This window comes from Letharia lupina, assembly GCF_014066315.1.
Source record: "Letharia lupina isolate WasteWater1 chromosome Unknown contig_18, whole genome shotgun sequence".
NCBI lineage: Eukaryota > Fungi > Ascomycota > Lecanoromycetes > Lecanorales > Parmeliaceae > Letharia > Letharia lupina.
Genome location: NW_023502987.1, coordinates 828,427 through 852,488, shown reverse-complemented (window position 1 = coordinate 852,488; position 24,062 = coordinate 828,427). Strand labels below are relative to the sequence as shown.

The 24,062-nt window shown below is 49.5% G+C and overlaps 7 protein-coding genes across 7 annotated transcripts; 3 read left to right on the top strand and 4 right to left on the bottom strand.

Moving 5' to 3' along the window:
- Positions 1-794: 794 nt before the first annotated feature.
- HO133_003699 (uncharacterized protein) lies at positions 795-3,284 on the top strand (the record flags this gene model as incomplete). The annotated part of the gene is made up of 4 exons (XM_037294621.1): positions 795-939; positions 996-2,967; positions 3,023-3,086; positions 3,216-3,284. 4 exons carry the CDS (start codon positions 795-797, stop codon positions 3,282-3,284), a joined length of 2,250 nt encoding a protein of 749 aa, XP_037149309.1.
- A 364-nt stretch (positions 3,285-3,648) lies between these two features.
- HO133_003698 (uncharacterized protein) lies at positions 3,649-6,750 on the bottom strand (the record flags this gene model as incomplete). The annotated part of the gene is made up of 1 exon (XM_037294620.1): positions 3,649-6,750. One exon carries the CDS (start codon positions 6,748-6,750, stop codon positions 3,649-3,651), a length of 3,102 nt encoding a protein of 1,033 aa, XP_037149308.1.
- A 582-nt stretch (positions 6,751-7,332) lies between these two features.
- HO133_003697 (uncharacterized protein) lies at positions 7,333-8,494 on the top strand (the record flags this gene model as incomplete). The annotated part of the gene is made up of 2 exons (XM_037294619.1): positions 7,333-7,474; positions 7,524-8,494. 2 exons carry the CDS (start codon positions 7,333-7,335, stop codon positions 8,492-8,494), a joined length of 1,113 nt encoding a protein of 370 aa, XP_037149307.1.
- Positions 8,495-8,742: 248 nt separating this feature from the next.
- HO133_003696 (uncharacterized protein) lies at positions 8,743-9,679 on the bottom strand (the record flags this gene model as incomplete). The annotated part of the gene is made up of 6 exons (XM_037294618.1): positions 8,743-8,779; positions 8,838-9,088; positions 9,153-9,361; positions 9,419-9,485; positions 9,539-9,597; positions 9,658-9,679. 6 exons carry the CDS (start codon positions 9,677-9,679, stop codon positions 8,743-8,745), a joined length of 645 nt encoding a protein of 214 aa, XP_037149306.1.
- Positions 9,680-12,539: 2,860 nt separating this feature from the next.
- On the top strand, positions 12,540-15,045 carry HO133_003695 (uncharacterized protein; the record flags this gene model as incomplete). The annotated part of the gene is made up of 5 exons (XM_037294617.1): positions 12,540-13,185; positions 13,237-13,251; positions 13,401-13,672; positions 13,773-14,084; positions 14,140-15,045. 5 exons carry the CDS (start codon positions 12,540-12,542, stop codon positions 15,043-15,045), a joined length of 2,151 nt encoding a protein of 716 aa, XP_037149305.1.
- A 1,600-nt stretch (positions 15,046-16,645) lies between these two features.
- HO133_003694 (uncharacterized protein) lies at positions 16,646-19,283 on the bottom strand (the record flags this gene model as incomplete). The annotated part of the gene is made up of 2 exons (XM_037294616.1): positions 16,646-18,662; positions 18,712-19,283. 2 exons carry the CDS (start codon positions 19,281-19,283, stop codon positions 16,646-16,648), a joined length of 2,589 nt encoding a protein of 862 aa, XP_037149304.1.
- Positions 19,284-21,284: 2,001 nt separating this feature from the next.
- Positions 21,285-22,409, bottom strand: HO133_003693 (uncharacterized protein; the record flags this gene model as incomplete). Its single annotated transcript, XM_037294615.1, has 2 exons — positions 21,285-22,270; positions 22,328-22,409. The coding sequence occupies 2 exons, from the start codon at positions 22,407-22,409 to the stop codon at positions 21,285-21,287; spliced, it is 1,068 nt and encodes a 355-aa protein (XP_037149303.1).
- Positions 22,410-24,062: the final 1,653 nt, after the last annotated feature.

Genomic DNA, 24,062 nt, shown 5'->3' with positions numbered 1-24,062 from the left:
GGGGAAGCTATGAGATATTGACGAGATCCAGGCTGGGTGCGGAAGTTGTGAATGTAGGAGTAATGGTCACGTCTAGGATCCTTGAGATATCCGGTATTGGGACTTGGATTTGTCCATACGCTCCCTTCGATGTACGTATGCATTCGGTACCTGAGTCTCGAAGCGACAGTCGGTTTGGATATATGTGATAGTAACCAAATGAACAAGAGCTTTGCTGAGACATCGACAAACGGGTTCTTGTGCCTTTCGCAACTGAAGTAGTCTGGCAAGCCTATTTATTAGAATAAGGAAATGGTGTACTCGCCTCGAAGTTTGTGTGATTTCAATTGCAGTGCTGAATATCCGTACACATCCCGGAAAATAGTACATACGATCAGTCCGGCAGGCTGATTAGACTCAAGTCCTTTCACGATTCTCCCATCTCCCCCCAAAAACAAACACAGACGAAGAAGTTTCTCCCTTCGATTAAGATAGATAGATAACAAATAAAGACACCTAGACCAAGTAACCGAAGTTATCAAAAAGGGTCTGCTAGTTTTATAAGGTCTCTGTTCACTGCTGCAGGATCAAGATGAGATTTTGACTGTGTTTCGGATGTAAGATTGGATTTTCAATTTTTGAAGATCTAGCGCGGCTATTGAGCCAATCAATAAGTTTCTATCCATTGGCAAGCGCTAGGGCTCTCGGAGCCGATGGTGGTGAAGAGGATCATCATTTGTTGCAAATAATTGCCCACCGAGTATAAAGTACAATTGTCCTTTTGCCACGTCCTTTCTTTTGCTCTGTTCCCCAAGATGCTCCGTACGCCATTTACCAGGTCTGCGGCTAGGCTAGGGAGGCATGCAAAATGGCAAGCTGGCGCGAGGAGTTTCAACGCCACATCGAGGAGGAAAGCGGAAGTGCAGCTCACAATTGATGGCAAACAGGTCTCCATAGAAGGTATTGGGTGATAGTAGCCTCATTTACGGCTACGGAACCGCTGACTTGAAGTGCAGCCGGCTCTGCTCTTATACAAGCATGCGAAAAGGCCGGCGTGGTTATACCGCGATACTGTTATCACGAAAAGCTCATGATTGCTGGGAATTGTCGTATGTGTCTAGTGGAAGTTGAAAGAGCACCGAAGCCTGTTGCATCATGCGCCTGGCCTGTACAGCCTGGTATGGTAGTCAAGACGGACTCGCCACTCACACATAAAGCAAGAGAAGGCGTGATGGAGTTTCTGCTCGCAAACCATCCACTGGACTGCCCGATCTGCGATCAAGGAGGCGAATGCGATCTACAGGATCAGTCAATGCGATATGGAGCCGATCGGGGGCGATTCCACGAGATGGGGGGCAAGCGCGCCGTTGAAGACAAGAACATGGGCCCTTTGATCAAGACTTCCATGAACAGGTGTATCCATTGCACGAGATGCATTCGGTTCGCAAATGATGTGGCAGGAGCACCAGAGCTCGGGTCAACGGGCAGAGGTAATGATATGCAGATTGGCACATATCTTGAAACAGCTCTTGATTCGGAGATGTCAGGAAATGTTATCGACTTGTGCCCTGTTGGCGCCTTAACTTCCAAACCATACGCTTTCCGTGCACGGCCGTGGGAGTTGCAGCATTTTGAATCAGTGGACGTGCTTGATGCCTTGGGTTCAAATATCCGAATAGATGCAAGAGGGATGGAAGTCATGAGGATTATCCCCAGGCTCAACGATGACATCAACGAGGAGTGGATCAACGACAAGACTCGATTTGCTTGCGATGGCTTGAAGACACAACGATTGACTACGCCTCTGATGCGGCGGGATGATAAATTCATACCAGCATCATGGGAACAAGTTTTGACCGAGATTGGCAACGCCTACCAGCGCATATCTCCCAAAGAAAACGAGTTCAAGGCCATCACTGGCCATCTCGTCGAAACGGAAACCTTGGTCGCCATGAAAGACCTGGCCAATAAATTAGGATCTGATAATCTTGCCCTCGACCAACCCTTCGGCAGCCAGCCCATCGCCCACGGAATCGACCTCCGCTCCTCCTATACCTTCAACAGTAAGATCTATGGTGTTGAAGAAGCCGATGCCATACTCCTTGTCGGCACCAATCCCCGCCATGAAGCCGCCGGCCTCAATGCCCGCATTCGCAAGCAATGGTTACGTTCCGACCTCGAGATTGGCCTCGTCGGCGAGCCCTTCGAGAGTACCTTCAACTTTGATCACCTTGGCGCTGACGTGTCTGCCCTAAAGAAAGCACTCCAAGGTCCTTGGGGCAAAGTCCTACAGTCTGCTAAACGCCCTATGATCATTGTCGGTTCCTCGGCCGTGGAGCATTCAGACGCAAAAGCCATCTTCGAAACCGTCGGTTCCTTTGTCGATAAGAACGCCGCTAATTTCATCACCTCTGAGTGGCAAGGCTATAACGTACTCCAGCGCGTCGCCTCCCGCGCAGGGGCTTTCGAAGTCGGCTTCACGACGCCCTCTCCCACTGTCGCGAACACGGTACCTAAATTCATATGGCTGCTTGGCGCAGATGAGATTTCTGAATCCGATATTCCCAAGGGCGCATTCGTAGTCTACCAAGGCCACCACGGCGACAGAGGCGCCCAGCTCGCCGACGTTATACTCCCGGGGGCTGCGTACACAGAGAAGCACGGCACATACGTCAACACGGAAGGTCGTGTCCAAATGACCCGAGCCGCCACTTCAATGCCAGGAGCAGCGAGAGATGACTGGAAGATCCTACGGGCAGCGAGCGAGTACCTTGGGGCGCCGCTACCATATGATGATATAGAAGCTTTGAGGGATCGTATGGAAGAGATCAGTCCTGCGTTGAGACGTTACGATGTCGTAGAGGGGACTGGTATGCCCCAGCTTCAGAAAGTGCAGCTTGTAGATCAGAACAAGGGAGCCAAGGTAGAGAACAAACCATTTGCAAGTGTGATCAAGGATTTCTTCTTTACGGACGCGATCTCCAGAAGGTATGTTGGCGCCTGCCGATGGTCCTTGGCACGCTGCTCATTTGAATTGCTACAGTTCCCCAACAATGGCACGCTGCTCGGCAGCCAAAGCGACGGGTAATCCAAAGACCAACTTCATGGTATGTGCATGTCCGAAGGACTTTCTCTAGTTCGATGCCCCGCTTCGGGTCGGGTGGCTCTTTTCAACGTCTAGACTTGTCTTCAGGATTTGCCCTGAAGAAGTAATGCTGATCCTGAAATGTGCACAGGCCCCGGGTGAACCAAACTCACAGGTTGCGTACGGCACGCCACAGGTGGCGCATACGGCCTCGATGTAGATAGATATGTTCGAAATGCAAGATGAGACATGCAGAATAGCGACGGGGAACTGCAAAGGTCGAATAACAAAGCGTTAGTTCTCCAAAGGATTCGGCGAAGGGGAGTCGGCGGTAACATGAGGCTGTACATACCCTTCAATTCATGAACCACTTCATTACTTCATCATTCCAGAAACTTTGGATGAAGAACAATGTGGTTTTCATTGAGCTAGGGGGCTATGCAGATAGATGCTGCTGCATCTGCATCGGCGTTGAACTCAAAACAACACGCCTTGAAACACCATTGCTACTTCTCGCGGACAAATCTTTATGCAAATGCTCAGTAGTCACGCCATGCTACAACAACCCTTCTTTTCTTCCATGCTCACAGTGTTTCTACTTTTCCGCGAATAGCCCACCTCCAACCTCCTCTCCCCATCCCTTCATCTCTCACAACTCCCTCCCCAACCCATCCATCTACTTTGCTCTTCCATCTCTCTTCCTCCGCTTTCTGCCTTCTCACGAAATCAGGTCCGACATCAAATTCCTCACCTACAAGCCACTCATCCTCTACCAATGAACTCCCTTTGGCGGCAGCTGTGCCACCGAGGCTATCATCGTTGCCTTGTCCAGTCGTGCTCTTCGCCTTGATACCGTCATCGAGATCGTCCAAGCCAGCGAAAGGGTCATCGTCGTCATCAAGGGTGTCAGGAGACATGGGATTAGAGCTACTCCCATGCCTCAGCTCGCCATGCTGAGGCGCCATCTTGAGCCAGCACATGCGCTGCGGGTCAAAGACCATGCCGCCGCTCATCTGTACGCCTTTGGTGGCACCTACGTTGGCAATAAGTGCCGGTGCCGCTTTGCCACCTCCCGGCGATTTAGGACTAGCTAGCGCGGTCGGCTGTGGAATTGGCACTTCAAAAGGCGCGAGAGCGTTCTCGTTGCCCTCCCAGCGGAAGAGAATAGGGTTCCAAGACATGCCCTTCAGCGTCTTTGCGGTGTTTACACCCTCTCCCATTGGCTTGATAAGACGAGGCTTTTGGGGCAGACCTTTCGTACGCTTCTTCAAATGATGGACACTCGGAGACGTAAGAGCCTTGGCGTTGGTGACAGTATTCGTATGCGCTTTCCAGTTTGTGCTTATTGAGGTGAGAGGCCCGTTCTCGCGGACAGTAGGGAGAGATGGCGTCGTATGCAGAGTAGCACCGACTGATCCGATGCGCTGTTCTCGAGCAAGACGAGACGCATTGGTGTCGCGGGCGAAGCTAGGAACATGGCCATGCCTTAGAGGGCTAAGAGGCGTCGACGGTGCGGCAGGAGGTGGTAGCTCATTGAGTGATGTAGTGGAAGCGTTGTGTGACTGGAGGCCAATTTTGCTTCGCATTTGAACGGACTTTGGCGCACCGCGTGAGATCGGTTGTTTCATGAATTTGGACTCTGTTGAAGCCGAAGTAGGAAGGTCGTCAAAGGCATCAAGCTCGTTTCCATCGCCAAAGGCTCGGCGCCGAGTTGGTTTAGTAACTATCCGCTTGGACGCAGCTTCTCGAATCAATGACTCTGGGGCATGGTCTCGGCGACCGGTTGGAGTGATAGGACGGTGATGTGCATTGGAAAGCCGAGATATCGGTCGATTGACTGGGCCGTTATCGTTTGAGTCTGAAGAGGTAGGGCGATTGAAGTGCCTCGAAGACTTTATGCTTATATGGTGAGATTGTGCTTGAGACGTTCCAGCGGGCAAGAATGGGACAGGTGGCCTCCTTGAATTGGCGAGACTCGACTCAGCGCCTGACCGATCGACGGGTGTCTTAGGTCTGGACGGCAGACCTTGACGGCCGCTGTAATCTCCTCCACGAGATAGAGGCCTCTGATACGATGTTTGGGTGCGAGCTGGCGAAGGCTGATTTCTCATCACGGGCGCTGATCGCTTGGACTTCAGGAACTGCGCAGGATGTGTCGTAGCCTCAGACCTCAGGGCGTCGCGTGACGATTTAGTGTTCAGTCCACGGCGGACCGGAGTAGATGGTGCTGCGGTCTGGGAGGAAGATGGGGTAGCAGGAGTTGGAATGGCCGAGATTGACGAATGTGCAGAATGGCCTCCCATGCGTGATCCTGGCCGGCGATAATGTGGTATGGGGCCTCCACTCTCGGAAACAGGCTCCAGTGTGGAGCGAGACCTACTTTGGGGCAGAGGCTTTGGAATCTTGCTTACGCCAGGCTCGAACTTGTTGGTGAATGTGAGAGTCATTGCAGCTCGTCTTGCTGGACTGGTCTGTCGTACTGTCTTGTGCTTGACGTTCCGATTGAGAGTAAGCTTCCCAGAATCGAAAACATCCCCGTCGCCAATCTCAATGCCAGAGAAGAAATCATCCTTCGCTGAAACGGCTTTTTTGACCGGCTCAACTGGCTGCTTCTGGGAGATGAGATCTGCAGGATCGGGCGATATATTATCAAGACGCTTCTTGAGTGCCTCATCGAATTTGAACGGTCCGTCCGGGAGAATTAGGCCCTCCAAGCCTTCGTCTTCGCTCTCGCCCGTCAAACAGCTTGAGGCACTAGGACTGAAAGCGGAGATCGATGAGCTTGGATTCGATCTTACATCTCTCCTCGTGCCACCAAACCTCGTGCCTAAGCTACCTTCAGCCCATTCCATGTCCAAATCGTCGTTAAGCTGGGATACTGGAGTCTTGGGCGCTTCTTTTCTGGCTGACAGCCTAAGAGGCTGCCCGTCCATAGGTAGCTCCAAATCATCTTCGATGTTTTCAACCTCATCATTGAATTTCGTTGACGGAGGTATGAAGTTGACCGGCTTCTGTGGTAATCTATTTTTGGCAATTTTGATTGTGGGCACATCTCCAAAGAAGTCATCATCGTCGTCGTCGTCACGGAAGTTATCCAGGGAAGAGTTCCCAGTCTTGGTCTTAATAGCAAAAGCCGTTCGTTCTTTGAATGTCATGCTGGATTGAGGCTTCAACGGACTCGGTGACGATGGGAACTCTGCACTGAATTGCCTCAGTGCATCTGGGAAATCCTTCGCGTCGTTCTTCTTCAGTTGGAGGCCGCCTTCTTGAGCTTTGGGCAACTCAATGTCTTCACCCCAATCATCTCCCCCCAAGACCCTTTTCAACCGCCGACCTCCTAGTCTCTTAATTGTACCGCCAAGAAGCGCAGAGGAAGGGACATTGGTGGGTATTGGAATACCAGCAGTCTTTGCGGCATTGATAGCCTCTGTAGTTGACTTCTCATCATCGGTCGGAAGCAGGACCTGCCAATCCTCGTCTCCTCCACCTATTGATTCTCTATCTGAGCGTGTCGACATACGCGATGAAGTGCTGTCCCGAAAGTGAGAAGCCTGGGCGGAGCCAATTGTGGTGCTAGATGCATTGCGGAATTGAAGTTCATCGATGCCTTGGAGATCGTCATCATCATCCCAGCACTCCATAGTGTCCTCTACTGGCTGCCTCGGCTTCAAAGTCAATGGCTCCATGTTATCGTAACCCTATTGAACTCGGTGTTACTTGAGGTGGGGGGACCTCAGTTGTAGTCCGTCCACGTTGGATATGAATGAACTTGCGTAGAAAGGAAAGTCGTTGGTTGTGCCGTCTAGAACCCTGAGCTCATGTTTGATGCAAATGATGTACTAAAATACTGCTGGCCGTCCAATGTTGCGCAGTATTTGTGGAATCTCGAGGTGAGGTGGGTGTTGTAAGGAGGCACCCCCTGACCCTTGGAAAGGGCAGGAACTGCAACGATGAGCTGCGGACAAATGATCTCCGAAGCTGGTCTTGAATAACAATCACTGTATATTAGGAAGAAGCGGTAAGCTTGAGGGTCGAGGGCTGTGAGACGTGTCAGAAGAGGCTGGTATGCATCAATAAGGCGACCGAGCCGGCCTTCCACTTTCTGTAAGGCTTAGCGCCTTGGCATTTCGCTAGCGGGCGCGCAGGTTAAACAGAAAGGAGGAGAGGCAGAAAAGGTTCAGAAATGCAGCCACTGGGTTGTGATTTACTGCCACTTAGTTGCTTAAATACTCATCTCCTTCTCTTCGAATACCACAACATTGCTCTTCATGGCCACCGAGCACATTCTTTATCTCCTCCGCTCGGACAGTGATGGGGACCATGTGCTAATCAATGTCTCGTCCGAGGGACCTTCTCCCTTAGATCTGAAGCTGCTGGCAACAGAGGGAGAGAGTCCATACATAGCTACGAGTGAGTTCAGACCCTATATGTCCTAAGCGAACGCTGACCACTGATAAAGTAAGGCAGTCTCGAATTTCCAAGCTCCGGGATAAGAAGAATCAACTAAGTGACGACCAATGGGAGAACGTGTTGCATTCAACCCTTCTTCAGCGCCGGATTCAAGGATCAGAAGCGAGCACTCTCGAAAAGCTCGAAGTCCATGCAACTCTTGCTGGCGACCAACTCTCGATAATTTTCCGCAACAACTTTTCCGGTATCACTCAAAAGCTAGGCGAAGTAGCCTTCAAGAAAGATGAGAGTCAGGAGCTAGATATAACACGGTGGACAGGAACGGCGGTGGAAAGATCTTATCGATTGGACAGAGAAGTCAGAGACCTGGCTTCAAAATATGACGAGCAAAGCAAGAAGATGGAAAAGCTCAACAATCAGCTCGAGGATTTGATCAAAGCCAAGAAAGAACATGAGGATTCTCTTCTACAAACTTTCAGAGAGCTACTTAACACCAAGAAGCTAAAGATCAGAGACCAACAACGAACTTTGGCTAGTGCCAAGTTCGATCCCAAACAAGCAGCGAAACTCCAAAACGCTCGCTCAACCTCGAAACGTCGCGCAGCGACCGCTTCTCGGGCCGGGAAGCGAAAAGCAATGAGTGGCCACGGAGCCTCCGACTCGTCAGAAGAAAGCGGGTTTAAAGCACAGGCTTCCAAGCCAAAGCCAGAGAGTGACGTGTCGGAACAGATAAATACACCTGAACAGTCTGATCAAGATGTGACTGAAGATGAAAGTGGTGATGACCCAGATTCTGCTCCTCAGGCAGCCAGACTGCCTGACAAGAGTAAGGCCGCTACTGGAGCGAAAGGAGCTATTGGTGAGGAAATGCAATTAGATACCCTTCCGCCAATGAGGGACCTGCCGTTCGGAGAAGGCGGGAGGCGGGAGCAGGTGAAGCGGCCAGTGACAGAGGATAATTTGACGCTTACTCAAGAGGCCGGGAATGAGGGTGAGGAAACGGATGATGACGAATTATGAATTATGGGCATGACATGTTTTGATGTGTCGTACTATTGAGTTACAGTTGTCCATGCTCGAAAAGTGCCCATGAATTCGATTGTCTATCGAAAATCCTCAAGCATCAAGCTTGCGTGACGGGGTATCGATGAAGGTGCCCAATAAGGCTTTTACCGTGAAGAGCTCCCACTATGCATACATTCTATTAGCTTACAGACATCATTGCCACGCGTTTTTTCGGTGATGAGCATCCTGCAATCCCGAATTTCTTATACGGGCAAATTGAATTTCTTTCCTTGCAGCACTCTACGCCCAGATGTCAGTCCCACTCCATTGCATGCTCCACGGCTCGAGAAGCACTCACTTGGTGTAATAAATCCAGAAGAAATCCGAATACAGCACGGTCTGCACGAGCCCCGCCACCCAAGCTATTTGGTCCACGTATCCCTCCGCAAAGTACCTGTAGAGCCAGTTGGGAATATATAACGCCCTATACAGGCCCAATGCAAAGAGATAGTGCGTGGTTATGGTTTCGGCTTCACCAGTTCGCTGAAGCATAAACAGTTGGGGGAGAATTGCGACAGATTCGAGCCAGATGGAAAATGACCAAAGGATCTTCATTTGGACAAAAGCTTTAGCATCACCACTAAGAAACTGTGGAGCAAAGAGGGAAACCGACTTCTGTAATTTGATAGCGATACGGAAACAGGACTGCGAGGACTGCGCTGCCACCAAGTAGATATTGAACCTTGAAAGTATCGATATTAGGGTCATGAGTAGGTTTGTAGTCGTTGAGCATTAGGTAGATGGTGTAGGATTGTGAGGCCAGGAAAAGGAGTTTAAAGGTAGTATTGTAGACCGAGCCGGTAGTAAAGGTCCAGAATATGTCTGTTGGAGGGCAGTGAGCTTGAAAGACTAGGCAGTTTTACAAAGAGAAATGCTTACCTAGGTAGCGGGTTGCGTAGACAATCAGGTAAAGTGCTTGCGATTTGAATGATATGCCTGAGCAGCTCTGTTGTGGGCGATTAGCAAGGGGCTTTGGGAACGAGGCTACAGAGAGCGCACGTGTGAGGATTTCATCTTCTGTAGGAGTATCAGGATGGATACGAGATGAGAGAGATCCGCTAGACGATGTTAACACTCATCGCAGCCACGATAGAGCTCAACGCTTTTGCGCTTCATACCAAGTATACGGAAAATATTCATCGTTGCGGTGGAGGCTGGCTTAGGCCCAGCAAACCTTGAGAAAAAGGAGTGCGGCGTCAAAATGTTCTGAGAAGAGGAACAGTCTATTTCGAAGAGTTTACAGTCTAATTGGTAGTTTTTGGCTGAAGATTATCGAATACGTAGTGACCGCTGACAGCTGTCAAGGACACGAGATCCGAGAATGAAATGCCTTGCGCGACGAGACTTTTCGACTGCCGTACCGTCCGCTGGTAGAGTAGACTGCAGTGAATGCCAAGGCCTTAGCTCGCTTGAATCAATCATCCTTTTGCCTTCTTTCTGATGTGGAATCCTTGAAAACATCAAAGCACGTCACTAGCATCGGATTGCTACTACGGATCATGTTCCTGTTTTCGCAGTGGCGAGAGCCATACAACTGACTTCTGAAGCCGGCGTCATCTTCCACAGACTGACAGACCTATAGATTCTGACAGTCCATCAATCACCAGGTAAGTGGAACCGCCCTAATAGTTTAGTCTTCAACCATCAACAATCAACATCAACCAGCCGCGTCCATTTCTATTGGCCTCGTTCCCCCGTGCATCTCCACTATCGGTCTGTCGTGCACCTCCTGCACCAGAACTTCGTCCAATTCCGCCCCTTTCTCGTTTCCGTGCAACTCATGAGACAAATGGCGCTCCTTCCAGGGCTCACAGACACCCTCATTTTTTGCTTTGACTTGTATGTCCTCCGATCTCCGATTTCGTCTGCGTCGTGAGAAAAAGAGACCGAAGACGGCGATAATTACGAGAAATAAAACGACGCCAACGACAACACCTGTAACAGTGCCGGCGCTAGACTTTGATGGCCGAGGTGCCGGTGATTTTGAGGTGCTGGTCGACTTGGTAGTGACATGTGACGTTGAGATTAGTTAAGAAGACGGTAAGAAGGATCGCCCTTACCCATTAAGCGTCGGAGCGGTTGTTCCCAGACTACGATTTGTGAATATTCGCTGTTGCATGTTAAATTGAACCTACGCACATCTCTGTGTCGGCGTTGCTTCTTAGGGCAACGACCCTGAATCAAGAAACAGGTCTAGGAAGTGGAAGGAGGATAACTTTGCTCCCGAAAACCGTCTTACGATTCAGGTCTTCGATTAAAGGTAGGAAAGAGTCACCCGGAAATGTACATACCATTCCCAGCAGGTGATTTCGATTTGGGTCGGAACCTGCAATGGCCCATGCACTGTTTGAGCCGCAAGTCGTCAGAGAACCGACTGGGCGTTTTAATGTCTGGAATCCCTTAATCGCCAACTCGTTCCACTAGCACACTTCGGGTCAGCGTTCCCATCTGTAGATATACTTCGGAATGTAAGACATGTTTGGAGAGTGAAAAGGTTGGCAAAATGAGCAATCTGCTGATGCAGGATATTGTGAATAGGAAGGAATAACTCCGAAAGGCGAGTTACAGGCCCATCACCGACTCGCCGAGCCCGTCGGGCTTCAAAGCCAATAGCGATAGAGGAGGCAGCGAAGTCTGACCACCCGAAAATGGCAGAGTGCCGGCAAAGCCAGAGTAAAGGAAATCATCTGACTCTTGATACCAGAGTGAGGGTTTATTCAAGTTAGGAACCCCCGCTGGGTCTGCTGTTTGACTGTATTGTCACAGATGCGTTTGTCCAATTGCGAGAAAGGTCGACAGAGAGTAGTGTATTTCCTGGAGGCTGGCAATGAGTCTAGGCGAGCAAAAACTTCTTAGGAAGCGTACAGTAATTATAGCTCACGCTTCCGTTGTCTCCGCTGTTTGCGAAAGCCGGTTCCCCACCATCTAAGGTAAAGTATATAGCCATTTGCCAACAGCGGCTATAACCGCGGTTGTTCTTCGGTCCATGATCTAGCACCCACAAGCATGATTACTTTGTCTTAAAAGTTCGGTAATGGCAACGACGCCGGCAGCTTGACGGACGCCAAGGCTTCTCGGGAGGATATCTTGATGAAAAAACATGGCTCGATAAAGTCTTGCTGCGCGGAATAATGGCAAAGTAGAGAATGCGTAAAGCGGCATACGACGGGTAATCAAGTCGCATGGTGACAAAAGCACAGAAGTAGGTAAAAGTCGTAGAGGACGGAATAATGACGGAACACAGACTGGGCTTCGAGCAAAGGAGATTCGGGACAAGCAATGCTTTTGCACGGCCGGGACTCCAACCAACCATGGCGCAGGAAAGGCAATCTTTCGCAAGCACAGCCTGCACCTTCTAAATCCTACGCTCCAATGTTCACAAGACCTGGGACTTCATGTGGGATGGCTGGTGACAGTAATTGCACTGCTTAACAGTCAACTCTATGAGGCAACAAGACGGCACAAAAAGTAGACGAGTTGCAATATGTGCCTTATTGCCTTTGAGATGCTAAAGGATCCCGCGGAATGGAAAGCGCGCTTTATTAGCGTATGCACAAAGGTCCTGAATCCTTGGCGCTGAGAAAATTGTATACACCCCACCAAGAACAGTAGTGAATAAGGTAGCGTTATCTTCTTCGCTATCGGGTACATGCATCCGGTATCGGATATGTCTCATTACCGAAAAAAAATTAAACTTCATAATTGACACCTTAACGGGAGGCCTTGAGGGAGAAACGGCTAACAACCGAAGATGAGGACTTCAAGCAGACGCACTTCCATATAAGCAGACCTTTTTCACTCCCATCCTCGGGGAACGTTGGTATATCTTCGAGGTAAGATCATAAGTAAGACTCGCTACACCGCGGTGCGTGCCGAATTGATAGGCTTGACTATCTGAGTGGAATTCTACGCTTCTTCCACCAAACCTCGTCTAATGTGAAATTTATCAGATGGGCATTCGCTGTGATGCGAACCATCTGCCTCTACAATCGATAATCAAATGCTTCCAACTGGATTTCCTGATTGGAGGAGAATTGGGTGGCACGTTGGCAAGAAGCTAAGAGACATCATCAATCCTCCCGCAGATACAGGTCCATCACGAGAAGAGCGGCGGGCACAAAGACTCCGTGATGGACTCAAAGGTTTGGTCTACTTTGATGACTTCGACGAGGTGGAAGCCTGGTCAGCAGAAGATGTCGACCCAGTCCAGCAGGCCAACATGCCCCTCTTGAAACGCTCGGCCTCTCGAGTTCATGATCATGTAAGGCCTACTACCTTGGTACTGCTGTGCCATGACTATAGCGGCGGCTACCATGATTACGAAAGTGTTCGTCCACCTCTGCTGAAGGACAAACTGTACGCTTGCAATTACCCTCAATACGTCGATACGTTTGTCTATTTCTCCCACAAGCTCGTATGTGTCCCACCGCCTACATGGATAAACACCATGCATCGCAATGGTGTCAAAGTTCTAGGGACGTTCATCGTTGAGCCCGGAAAACTTAATGTTGAGCGAATGCTGGACCAAGTGAATGGGGAGTTCATCATAGCAAAACAGCTAGCTGCTATGGCCGATGTCTTCGGTTTCGATGGATGGCTGCTCAATATCGAATTGGAGTTTCCCAAATCCGTCAAAGATCTTACAAGTAAGATATGTGCATTGATTCGGAGTCTCAAGCTTCTGTTAGGGCCTGCAGGGAACGTTGTCTGGTGTAAGTCTACTTTCCGGAATGAATCCTTCCTGATCTTTCCCGGGAAATCTGGGATGTGAGACATGTTTTGGGAAGTATCTCACTCTCCGAATGGGCCTCGTAACTCAAACCCTATTTGAAAAAGTAACACTGACTCCGAAAACATGAAGATGATGCTTTGACTACTGATAACGAAGTCGACCATCAAAATGGCCTGACCCCGAAGAACGTTCCCTTCGCTCTTACTGCGGACTTACTTTTCACGAATTATAAATGGACAATGAAAACCTTGAAGGAAGCGGACTCAACGGGTGAAGTATATGGACTTCATCCAACGAAGACCCTTTTTGGTATTGATGTGTGGGCTCAGAACACTAACATGCCAGGTCCGCATCGAATCACCTTTCCTCCGAAGGGTGGAGGAGGGACAAACACCGGGCTTGTAAGCTTCAGAATCACAGCCTATCTTTGACCGAACGTACCACCTTGCGAATTCGAAATGTTTATTTCAGGAATGAAAGCTTATTAAATCTGATATCTAGGCCTTGGGCGTTTTAGCAGAGGCTGGTTTTTCCACAGCCATCTTTGGGCCAGCCTGGACCCATGAGCATTTCTCCACCTCTGCGGAATCTACTCTGTCCACCGCAGAACGCGTTGAACATGCTCTGTGGCTAGGGAAGCGCTTACCATCCGACCTCGGCTGCGATTGTCACGAAGGACTGCCCCATCAAACACGGGAGTACGTCGGGACTCCTATTGTCAATCACGCTTGCGAGTTCCCTGCCGGATCGACACACTTCTTCGAAACCGACTTCAATGGAGCTTTCCAACGAGTGGCAAATCCAGGAGCTCAGGTAAGCCCTCGTTGTCCGTTGATGACGATCAATTAAGCCATGTTCGTGTATCTAGAGTGAGAAGCATATTCGCCCAATGCTTGGATCTCAGGGACCACTGCCTCATCTATTACCCATGTCGCTACCAGCGTGGGAGCAAGCGTCAGATAGGCCTCCGACCCGTGTGCTTTATGGAGAATTGCCAGATGAGGCTCCTGGAGGCCTAATCGTGAATACGAGGATCATCCGCATGCACGAAAAGACCGCCCCTATTGAATCATGGGGCTCACATCCTCAAAGAGGAACACATTATCGTCTATGCCTTTTTAAGTTGAACATGCTTGCCGATGAGTCACTCGCCGCTACGATCAGGTTCAAATGTCTTGAAGCGAGCACGGACATAGCTCCAGGTTTCTACATGGGCTATATTATTTCAGACTCTGAGAAACTTTGTTACATCCACGTAGAAATATCTTCCCCACGTTCGAACCAGGTCCAGGACAAGACGATCATGCTCTCTTTCCCTACCGCCGACTCGCGCCTCGTAGAATTTGGAGTATATGGTCTAGGCCTGATCGAAGACCCAAAGCCACTGGCGCTGTGCCAGATCTTCAATCTCACTATCAAAACAAGAAGTCAAGCGGAATCGTGCTGGACCATCGTTGGCGTGAGAGTGACGAAGCGAGGCCGTTCTCCAGATCACGAGAAAAGGCTGGCATGGAAGTGGAGCGGCTCGGACGATTCACGCCCAGCATTCCTACCGTGGAGCAAGACAACGGGCCCATTCACGTACTTTGATGTCATGATTAGCGGAAAGGAGCTCGGTAGGGCGTATTGCACGGAATTTGCCATCCACAGTGAGGACTTTGATGGGTGCAAAGGTGAAGAAGTGGAGGCAGTCATACGTGGACGCCTCTTCGGTGGTAGCGAGGTTGCCAGCTTGCCAATACAACTATCGAGGGATGAGTTTGGTGTTCCTTGATAGAAATACCAGTATCTTAAAGCCATCTGATTGTATCGTTGCCCGATCGTCGAGACAGGTTCTCTCACAAATTCAAGACACATGGTCATCCTCAAAATCAATCTCTGCTGTCTTGGCGTTCCTTCCCTCGTCGTCTGTATCGACCCTCCTCTCCTCCGTCAGCCTCTCCCTCACGGCCATCAATGCTCTTCCTAACAGGTTCATTCCCCGATCATTGCGTTCTCCCCCGCCACAGCTTCATCAGATCCAACCCCCACCTGCGATCAATCTGGCTCGCCTCCATCAATTCCCTCTTCTTGTTGCAACTAATCCCTGTCCTGATGCTTCTGCAACCTCAGCATCCTCTTCTCCTAAGCCTTCCCCTAAAAATTATGCCCCTGTTTTACCCAACAAAAAGATTGAACAGAACGCACCGCCACTCTTTTTACTGTTCCACGATCGCTTCTCAATTTTTTGCTAGGTATTTCGCTTGCGCTAAAGATGAGGAGGCAAGGAAGAGGGCCGCGGTCGTGGGCGACCCGAATGCCACTACTTTGGTATACCTCTATGGATAGTTCGGAGACAGCGGCTCTTCTTCAGGGCGAATACTCGGGTAGTGAGACGGCTTTAGGGCAGTAAAAGGACACTTCTACTCCCGAAACTTGTCTGGTCACAATTCTAAATATCGTGTGAAACAGGAAGATCTTGCTCCCAAGTGTACGTACCACGTATTGTTCGGCGCAGTTGGAGATGTGAGAAAAGCGGGGGTTGCAGAGGTGAGGCAGAGGACAGAGTAAGGGTGGGATGTTGGAGGGGGAGTGTCAGAAGTAAAGCAGGTGTCGTTAGCAAGGGTGGAGGGGCAGGCAGCGGTGTAGCAGGTGAGCTGGTTTTTTTATCGTTCCTATGAGGCACTACGGAAATCCTCGGGTGTTGGATGAACCTTCAAAGGGCGTGGGTGAAATCGAGATTTGGCCAGCTGGTCGTGGCTTCAGTACCCCCATGGTACTGTGAGCTGTCAAGACACTGCTAAGGGAGCTTGTTCGTTGTACTAATGTGAGATCCATCATCAGAGGGGATTTTGAGCAGAGAGATTGCGAAATGTAGATTGGGCACCTCGAGCCAGAGGCGGAGTACCTATCTAGCTGTCAAGAAGGGGTAATGTTAGAAACGACTGAGCTTGCACGCCGGGAGCATGTAAACCCAAGTTCGCAGTCGTCTATTTGAGATCACAGTGTCGAGTATTCACGGAGAGAATTAAGGCGGCTGAACATTGTTCTTTTCAATGCTGGTAGGCCCCTTCTGGAGATTTCCTCAGCGGTGTACATCGTGTCGTTGTCCGATGTCAAACCGCTTTCTCTCTCCATCAAAACCCACTCAACCCTCTTCGAGATTCTCGTGTATTTTAATGAAACTATCGCTTGGCTCATCCGAGCCGGGGTAATCGTAAAAGTGCTGCAAAGTCCACCTCGCTATGCCTGTCGTAATACATGGTATCAATGTTCAGCCTCTCATCATGAGTATCATTGCTTTGCCCTACAGATGCCCTTACCAGACTCGCCCTGCAACGCCTCGAGATGGATTTCCATATCGCACCTTTACCATCATGATAAAATCGCATATCTTAAAGCTCAAGCTTTGGCTCCCACTTTGTCCCATTCTTCTTTGACCACTCCTCGAGAAAGCTCAAGCCAAAATTCACAGCCTGTAGACCGCTAGTCATTGACCCCATGGGCAGATTAAACTTCCGCTGATATTCGCCTTGTACTACGGCATCTGCGCTTTTGACAGGGAGAAGAAACTGTCGTTCGCGCTTGGCCCAAGTCACGGGATATTCAGATTCGATGTCGCTGATTTTCAAGAAGTCCAGTCCCGAACGCCATGCACTCTGCGATTTCTCGAAGCAGCGACGGAATTCATGGAATGACCCGTGATATGCCGCAGCTTGGCAATATTCTTTCGTCTTCGCAGGATCCGCGGCCGCAGTCTCAGCTAATTTCTGCTCAAGTGGATTGTAATCGAGTCTTTTGAAATCGTAGCAGACCATGTAGTCTCGAATGATGCCTTCGAGCTGGAGGAGGAGACCAGTCAGGTGTTTGAACGGTTGAGCTTCTCTGTTGATGAGATCCAAGAGCCGAAGCATAGACTTCCAGCCATCGATATTGCCAATCTGCCCAAATTGTCGTTGGGGTTCATCAAAAAGGGTGAAAGCCAGAATGTAGCAGAGTACGGATTCTGTACCAATCATGACGCCTCGTTTACGTTCGCTATCAGTCATGATCGGAATTTCCTTCAAAAACACATCCGAGGCATGCTTTAAGTCTGTTGCTTGTTTCAAATACTTGCTAGCGTCACGCTTCACATCCTGCAGACTAGGCTTGCGACCACCAGACGACGTGACAGAATTACGCCGGTTTCCAGCATCTGGTACATTGGGGGTACTATTCAGAGCAAGGCCTCGTGGTGTGGTGGTCGAGCCTTCGCCGGACTCAACACGCAGCATGGGGGCGCTCTTGGGATCAGCCTTCGGAGTGAGTAATTGTGGTTTCTGCGTACTTCCAACATTCGATGGAGCGGGAGAGCTAGTTGAAGGTTGCTTCGGTGTATGAGCGCTTTGCGAAGCCCATCTTGGAGTCTTGTGACGTTTGGCGGGAAGCTCCGGTTCGTCTCTACGATCTAGAGACCCACGCCGCTTTTCGCCAGCGTTGGGAGCCTCTGGATCATTACGCTTTGGTTTCGCCTGTATCTCGAGCCGATTTTCATGAGAATTGCTGGCATGCTTCTGCTCCGATTGCGGAGTCCTTGAACGCTGTTCGTGCTCTATCGTTCGACGGATGTGTGGGTACTTTCCTTGTGTGGGCGGCAACCTTAGATATTGAGCAAGATTTTTGCGATTTGTCTTCTTCCTGATCTTCAAAAGTAGGCGCAATCTTCGTTTCTCAATTCTCTGAGGTGTTGTTGATGCCGTTACCGGTGCGGTGACGGGAGAAATGAGAAGCTTATTCGGTTTCGAAGGTGTAACTTTGTTTGACACAATGTTCTTAGCTGCTTGACGAGGAGCTGAGGTCACTTGTGGTTGAATCCGTTGGTGTTTGACAGAGTTGACGGAAGCTGTCGTGCTGGTCTTGCTCAATGCATAAGCCTTCCCTCCGACGCTTGACTTAGCGCCCTCTTCATCCGTTGACGAGCCCGTATCATTCTTCTGCTGCTTGATTTTGGAAGATGGGTTAGGGCTTTTGCTCTTCGCGATGCTGCCACTGCGTCTTCGAATGCTAGGGTTCAACTTGGCGAGCTCCTCTTCGATCTCTGAAGGTAGTGTGGGCGATAGCATTGGCGGGAGACCATGCAGGTTGAGTGCCTCCGTCTTCTTCTCTTTCGGTACGACTTTCTCAGGACCGGGTTGCTTTTCTGTCGGCGGCTTCTCAGCCTTAGGACTTTCATGAGATCTGACCTTTTGCGCATCAGATAAGTCTTTGATGATGCCAATCTCAACACTTGTTCTTTGAGGGGGAACTTTGAGCGGCCCTGCTGATGCGGGGTTGGGCGGCTCAGACGTGGTTCGCGCCTTCTTAGCAGATGGAGCAGCTAGAGGTTGCTCGGAAGCATTGGAATCTTTCCCTACTTCTATCGCGTCCGCCGATCTGACAAATATAAGTATCCAAGAAGCCTCTAAACATCCGCAGAGCATACCTCTTTTGACCGTGCTGCTCGACCTGGAGAGGCTTTGGCAGTTTGACATTTGCATTAAGTCCCTTGATACTCGCGTCATCTTTCTGATGTTCTTTTGGTTTCGGACCTGTGGGTTTTGTTGTAGCTGCAACAGCCTTGTTCTTATCCCTTTTGTTATAGTCCGCCAAGCTGATCTTCTTCTTTTGACCCTGCCCTTGAAGTGGAGTCCCGTCGCTACTAGTTCTGCTGTTGGGCTCTTCTGGCGGTGCTAATCCTCCTTTTCCATCGTCCCACCCGCCACGGCAAAACAGACCAGGGGTCAAGTCATTCGTCCGGTCTTTGAAAGTGAGGTACTGCAATTCTTCTTCGTTAGGATCGAAATGACTACCAAGTCGCCAGAGGTTCGCATGCTCTGGGCTTTGGCGATATGTAGATCTAACATGTAAGATGTACGGCGTTTCAGGAAGAACTTTGGCTTTGAGTCGTCTAAATCGAGCGTCCACTGGATGCTCGGCTTTATTCGTGGTTCTTTGAGCTTCGGACAGCCTGGCTGGAGTGGAAGTAGCTTCTTTGGAGGGAAGCGACATGTTCATAGTGTTCAGGTGGAGACCTTGGCACTATGACGATTACCAGCGCCGTCAACAGCGCGAGGTGATAGTCGAGTTCGAACTGGTGGTGAGCGCTTCAGTAAGAGTGAATTGCGGTAGGAGTTACAAATAGAGTCGGGAGGTTGTTTGAGGGGGAAGAACAGGCCATCTGATTGTAATGAGAGGTGGTGGTAGGCTCGGAGTTGTGTCAATGGGCTTCTGGTGTACTCCCTCGGTTGTTTTTGCGCTCATTGACGACAGGACTCCTCCTCCACCTTTGGTGTACTGATCCTCGTCTGATTATCACATGCAGTCTCGCAGTAGCCAAAACGATGCTGCGATATCAGGGTGGAATGATGCGAATGACGGATTCCAAATTGCTAAGGTATAGCAGCTGGTGGAGCGAACATGTGATCAGGTTCCATGGAGAGGACAAAGACGAATGAATAAGGGCTAAGGCGCCGATGTGGAGGCAACGACCAAGAAGGAGATTCTGGTGGCGATGGCGATGGCGATGGCGATGGCGATGGCGATGGCGAAAGCATTAGACAAGAAGCGGTGGGAACAGATTTGCTGGAGTTGCTGGAGTTGCTGGAGTTGCTGGAGCTGCTGTAGACCTGATTTGCATAGTACCACAACCTACATGTACTTTTGACAAAGTTCAAGTGAATTAATCCTTACGAGTAATCCTTAATGCTCTTGACGCTTTCAAAGATCGACCATAAGGTACCTTACGGCACACCTTCCTTACTTTAGGGCTGGCGGTCCGGTACGAGTAAACCGTATGAGTACCTTTAGTACGGTAGCACGGTAGGTACCTTAGAGCAACAGATGACTGCGGGCGCTAGACTACCGGAGGACCGGTATTCGGCCGTAATCTTTATGGATGTACCGAGGTAATGAGGTAATAACATATGTACCTTACCTTAAAGTACGATTCTTTTCTTTCTCCCTTCCGCTTCATCAAAATACGTGGAAAGACTTTCTTATGAGCCACGAAAATCGATAGGTTGGAGTTGTATTAAGATTGGCAAGTCAATGCCAACCCTTCCTCCCAATCATCACCTGTCTCCATCATTTGATGCCCATTTCGTTCGTATCCCTACTTTGCTCCATCGTTAAGCATTTTACCCCCCGCCCGGAGACTTCTCCTTCGCAATTCCCTGACCCCCAATCAAACCTCGACCAGCTTGGATCAACCTGGGTCCCTGCCGCGCTAGGTCTTCGTATCGTCCCGCCATCGACGAATGATCCTCCGAGGTACTCGACAACATATTCAGCTACCTATTCATCGAGGATATCCAGAGACACCCATTGCCATGGCAGAGACCTGCACTCCACCATCATGATAATGAGAAAAGTGTGCAAATCGAGCAGCAGAGCCGAGCCGCAATCTAAAGGTACGGAGGAGCCTAGAATGGTACCGGTAGATGCATGACGTGCAGAATATACATGGATGATTTCGGGAGATATGTTTCATCTTGAGCCGCGTGTGTCTATTGTCTTGAATGTTTCTTGCGCTTCCCCCCACAGTTGTAGCAGGTGTTCTCGGAACAATGTCTTGTAGCTTGTAGGCTTGTTTGTCCCGTCTCCTTTGGATGGTCAATGGCAGAAAATTCTTTCAGTTCTAAATCTCTGCATCTCTGCATGTACCGTGGCCACTGAGGCAGTGAATTGTTTCAAGGTAAAGTCATTCCCGGGATTGATCCTTTATGCTGACGCTGACGCTGACGTGGGGGAAACTGCTTGCTTGCTTTTGATTGTTTGCCCTGCTAACTAATCTAGTGGTATTTTGCACCGATTATGTATGAGACAAGATGAATACATCTGCTAGAACAACCATAATTCCAGCAATGCGTCGAGACGTGGAAGGTGAGTCCAGCGCAGCTGTCCAACGACACCCTGAGAAGCAGAAATAACAACGCCACTGCTCAATGCGAGAATGCAATGCCAAAAGATATGATATGCTATATGTACACAATGTCAAAGCTGTTCAACGTTCGCCAATCACGAGTCGCAATCGTTATTCAGCGGCGGGAAAGGACATTGGTTGTTGATCAGAGGAACAGGACATGCTGCTCCGCACTCAACCTTCGTCGGGAGCTGCGAGATACACGCAATGTCCAACGTTCCATCCCAGTTGAAGTTGACGATCGAATCCCCGAAGTTCCCTTCCTGCGTGCAATTGAAGCTGCCATCGAACAGCACTTGGAGAATGGCCCAGTTGTTGTTAACGGTGTCTTGCAGTAGCTGATATGCATCAACGCCTATCCAGGCATCATTCTCGTTGGCGAAAGCGTAAACACGTCCCGTAGGCTGGCTCCAAAAAAGTGCGGAACCCTGACCGTTGGTGCAAACGCTGTTGTTGCCCATGGTGCAGTCCCCACCGCCACCTCCCATCACGGCGTTCTCGACGTCTTGCACGGTCTCGAAAGGGCCAATCATAGGCGTCGATACCCAGCCGTTTTGGGCAAACGCTTCCGAGGTCATGTAAGTCCTGAGAGCATAGTCGAGGCCCTCGACTTTGCTGGGTAAGGAAAGCGACTCGGCGCCCGAATACTGCCCGCTTTCGACAAACTTGACAAACGTTGGCATATCGCTCATGAGCAGTTGAACCGCGTTATTGACCATGTCTGCGAGCTGGTTTGTGCTGTTCCCTAGCTCCGCTTCTAGATTGCCGATTTGCACAGATTGCGAGTTCTGGGTGCCCGTCGGCCAGAGCGCTTTTGCGGTGGAAGGCGCTTGCTGCAGACTGATTGTCAAAACCTGAGCGGCAGACTTCGCGAGGGAGGACAGTCCGAGCACTGTCACTGCGATACTTGGTGCTCCCAAGAATGCCAGACCCACCGAGAGTACAGTCAGGAGTGTTATGAGGTTGAACGTGGCTGGTTTGATAGGGTCCACTTCGTTAATAAGCCCTTGAATCGTCGTTGATGCATCGCTTTGGGCGGCTGTCAGCGCGTTATAATAGGTAGTAAAGAAATCGTTGAGCGCTAAGCCGAGAGTTAGCTAACGATTCCATAAGAGAGGCTATGAGTTCAGAAGAATACCATAGATGTTTTTCTGTATGTATTGGACTTCTGGCCGGATACTATCAGCTAGGCCGGCGCTTAACGCGTTCTCCGATGGCATGGAACAGAACTGCGCATTAATCTGCGAACAATCTTGTGTCCCTCCGCCTTGCGCAAGACGAAGAAAACAAGTCGTCCATGCCTCGCCGGGCAAGCAGCAATTTGTGCCGTCGTTGCTATTGACATCTGCTGATTGACTGTCGCAAACTCGAGTCGATTTGTTCCAGCCTACTCCCCACTGCCCTCCTCCCAGAAGAAAGTTACTCAGTTGAAGTTCTTGCCAGCATTGAGAATTGAAAGCAGCCGACAGATCCGTGCAATTAACGGTTTGCCTCTTTTCCTGCAGTGGCAGATCCGATCCCCGCTGCAGCAAACGCAGTGGATTCCATCCTGATAATGAAGATAATGATTCCTCTATTCCCATCAAGTGAGACCGTTGCAAGGGCGAAGCAGCAGCCAAGATCAAGACAAGAAAGACCGCAGCCGCGGGAAACAAAGACGAGGACCGCCTCATTGCGTCGACGGTCACCGGCATGGACAAAACGAAGAGGACGGAATGTATGGACGTAATGGGAGTAACAGAACTTGTTGTAGTTGAGAATGCATGAGGTGGAATTGGTTCAGGCGAGCACAACGAGAGTGGGGAGATGCTAGACTATATTATCATCATTAGACGGTAGGAGGGCAATGGCTGACTCCTTGGTAGAAGTGGCCATATCAAGCACGTGGATTGGGCCGCAAGCTTTTTTTTGAAACTTGTTTGGTAGAGAATTACATCCTCCGGGCATTGTTGTAAGCAGCTGGACTGCAGTAACCCTTGCACCCCATGAGGATCGGGGACATATCCTTGGCTGCGCATGTGAGATGGCTGACTTTCGGAGTCTCGGCTGTGTGGGGGGGGGCGAAAGCGCCAACTGGGTGAGAGGACAGCAAAGTTTAGTAGGGATTAGGAGGAAATAGTAAGAGAATAATAATAACGGGTAGGGAACAACGGGTGAGTACATATTGAAACTCTCACCTGAGACTTGACTTGGTCTTACGCGACAAGCGCGCCTATATCGAAATCGTGGGGCAAGAAAGGCTAAGCATACGGGAACTTGGAGGGCACAAGACGTCCAAGGAACTGGCGTAGAGTAGAGCGATCGTGAGTAAGAGGCTCAGAGGTACATAGGATCCTACAATAAAGTAGTGTATGCTGACGTACCGCTCGCTTACTCCACGTATTTGCTAGTCTCAGTGGCCCCACGCAGTGGGTCTGAGCAGGAAACCCTACCAAGACTTATTTTTTTGGTGTATTGCCCGATATATAATATTCACACCCTGCGTATATATGATCCTTAATAAAAATGCGTAACTACGTGATATAACCTTTTTTAGAATTCTTAAAAAAAGTTAAATAAATAGTTAAATAGGCTTTTATTAAATTAGAAGCTATAATATAATAGTTAAAAAGTAAATTTTTAATTTTATTCTATTAAAAAACTTAGCTAACTTAATTATAGTAGCGATATTAATACTTAAGAACGTTATATATCTTAATAAACGCGTAGTATTATATAAGAATTCCTTTATAATATATTAATCCTCGAGATAACCGCTATAATACTCGTCGAACTAATAATATAATATATTAAAGAAAATACGTAGTCTTATTAATTAGTTTATTACTTTAATTAGACGCTATAATCTTTCTTTATTTTTTATAATTTCTCTT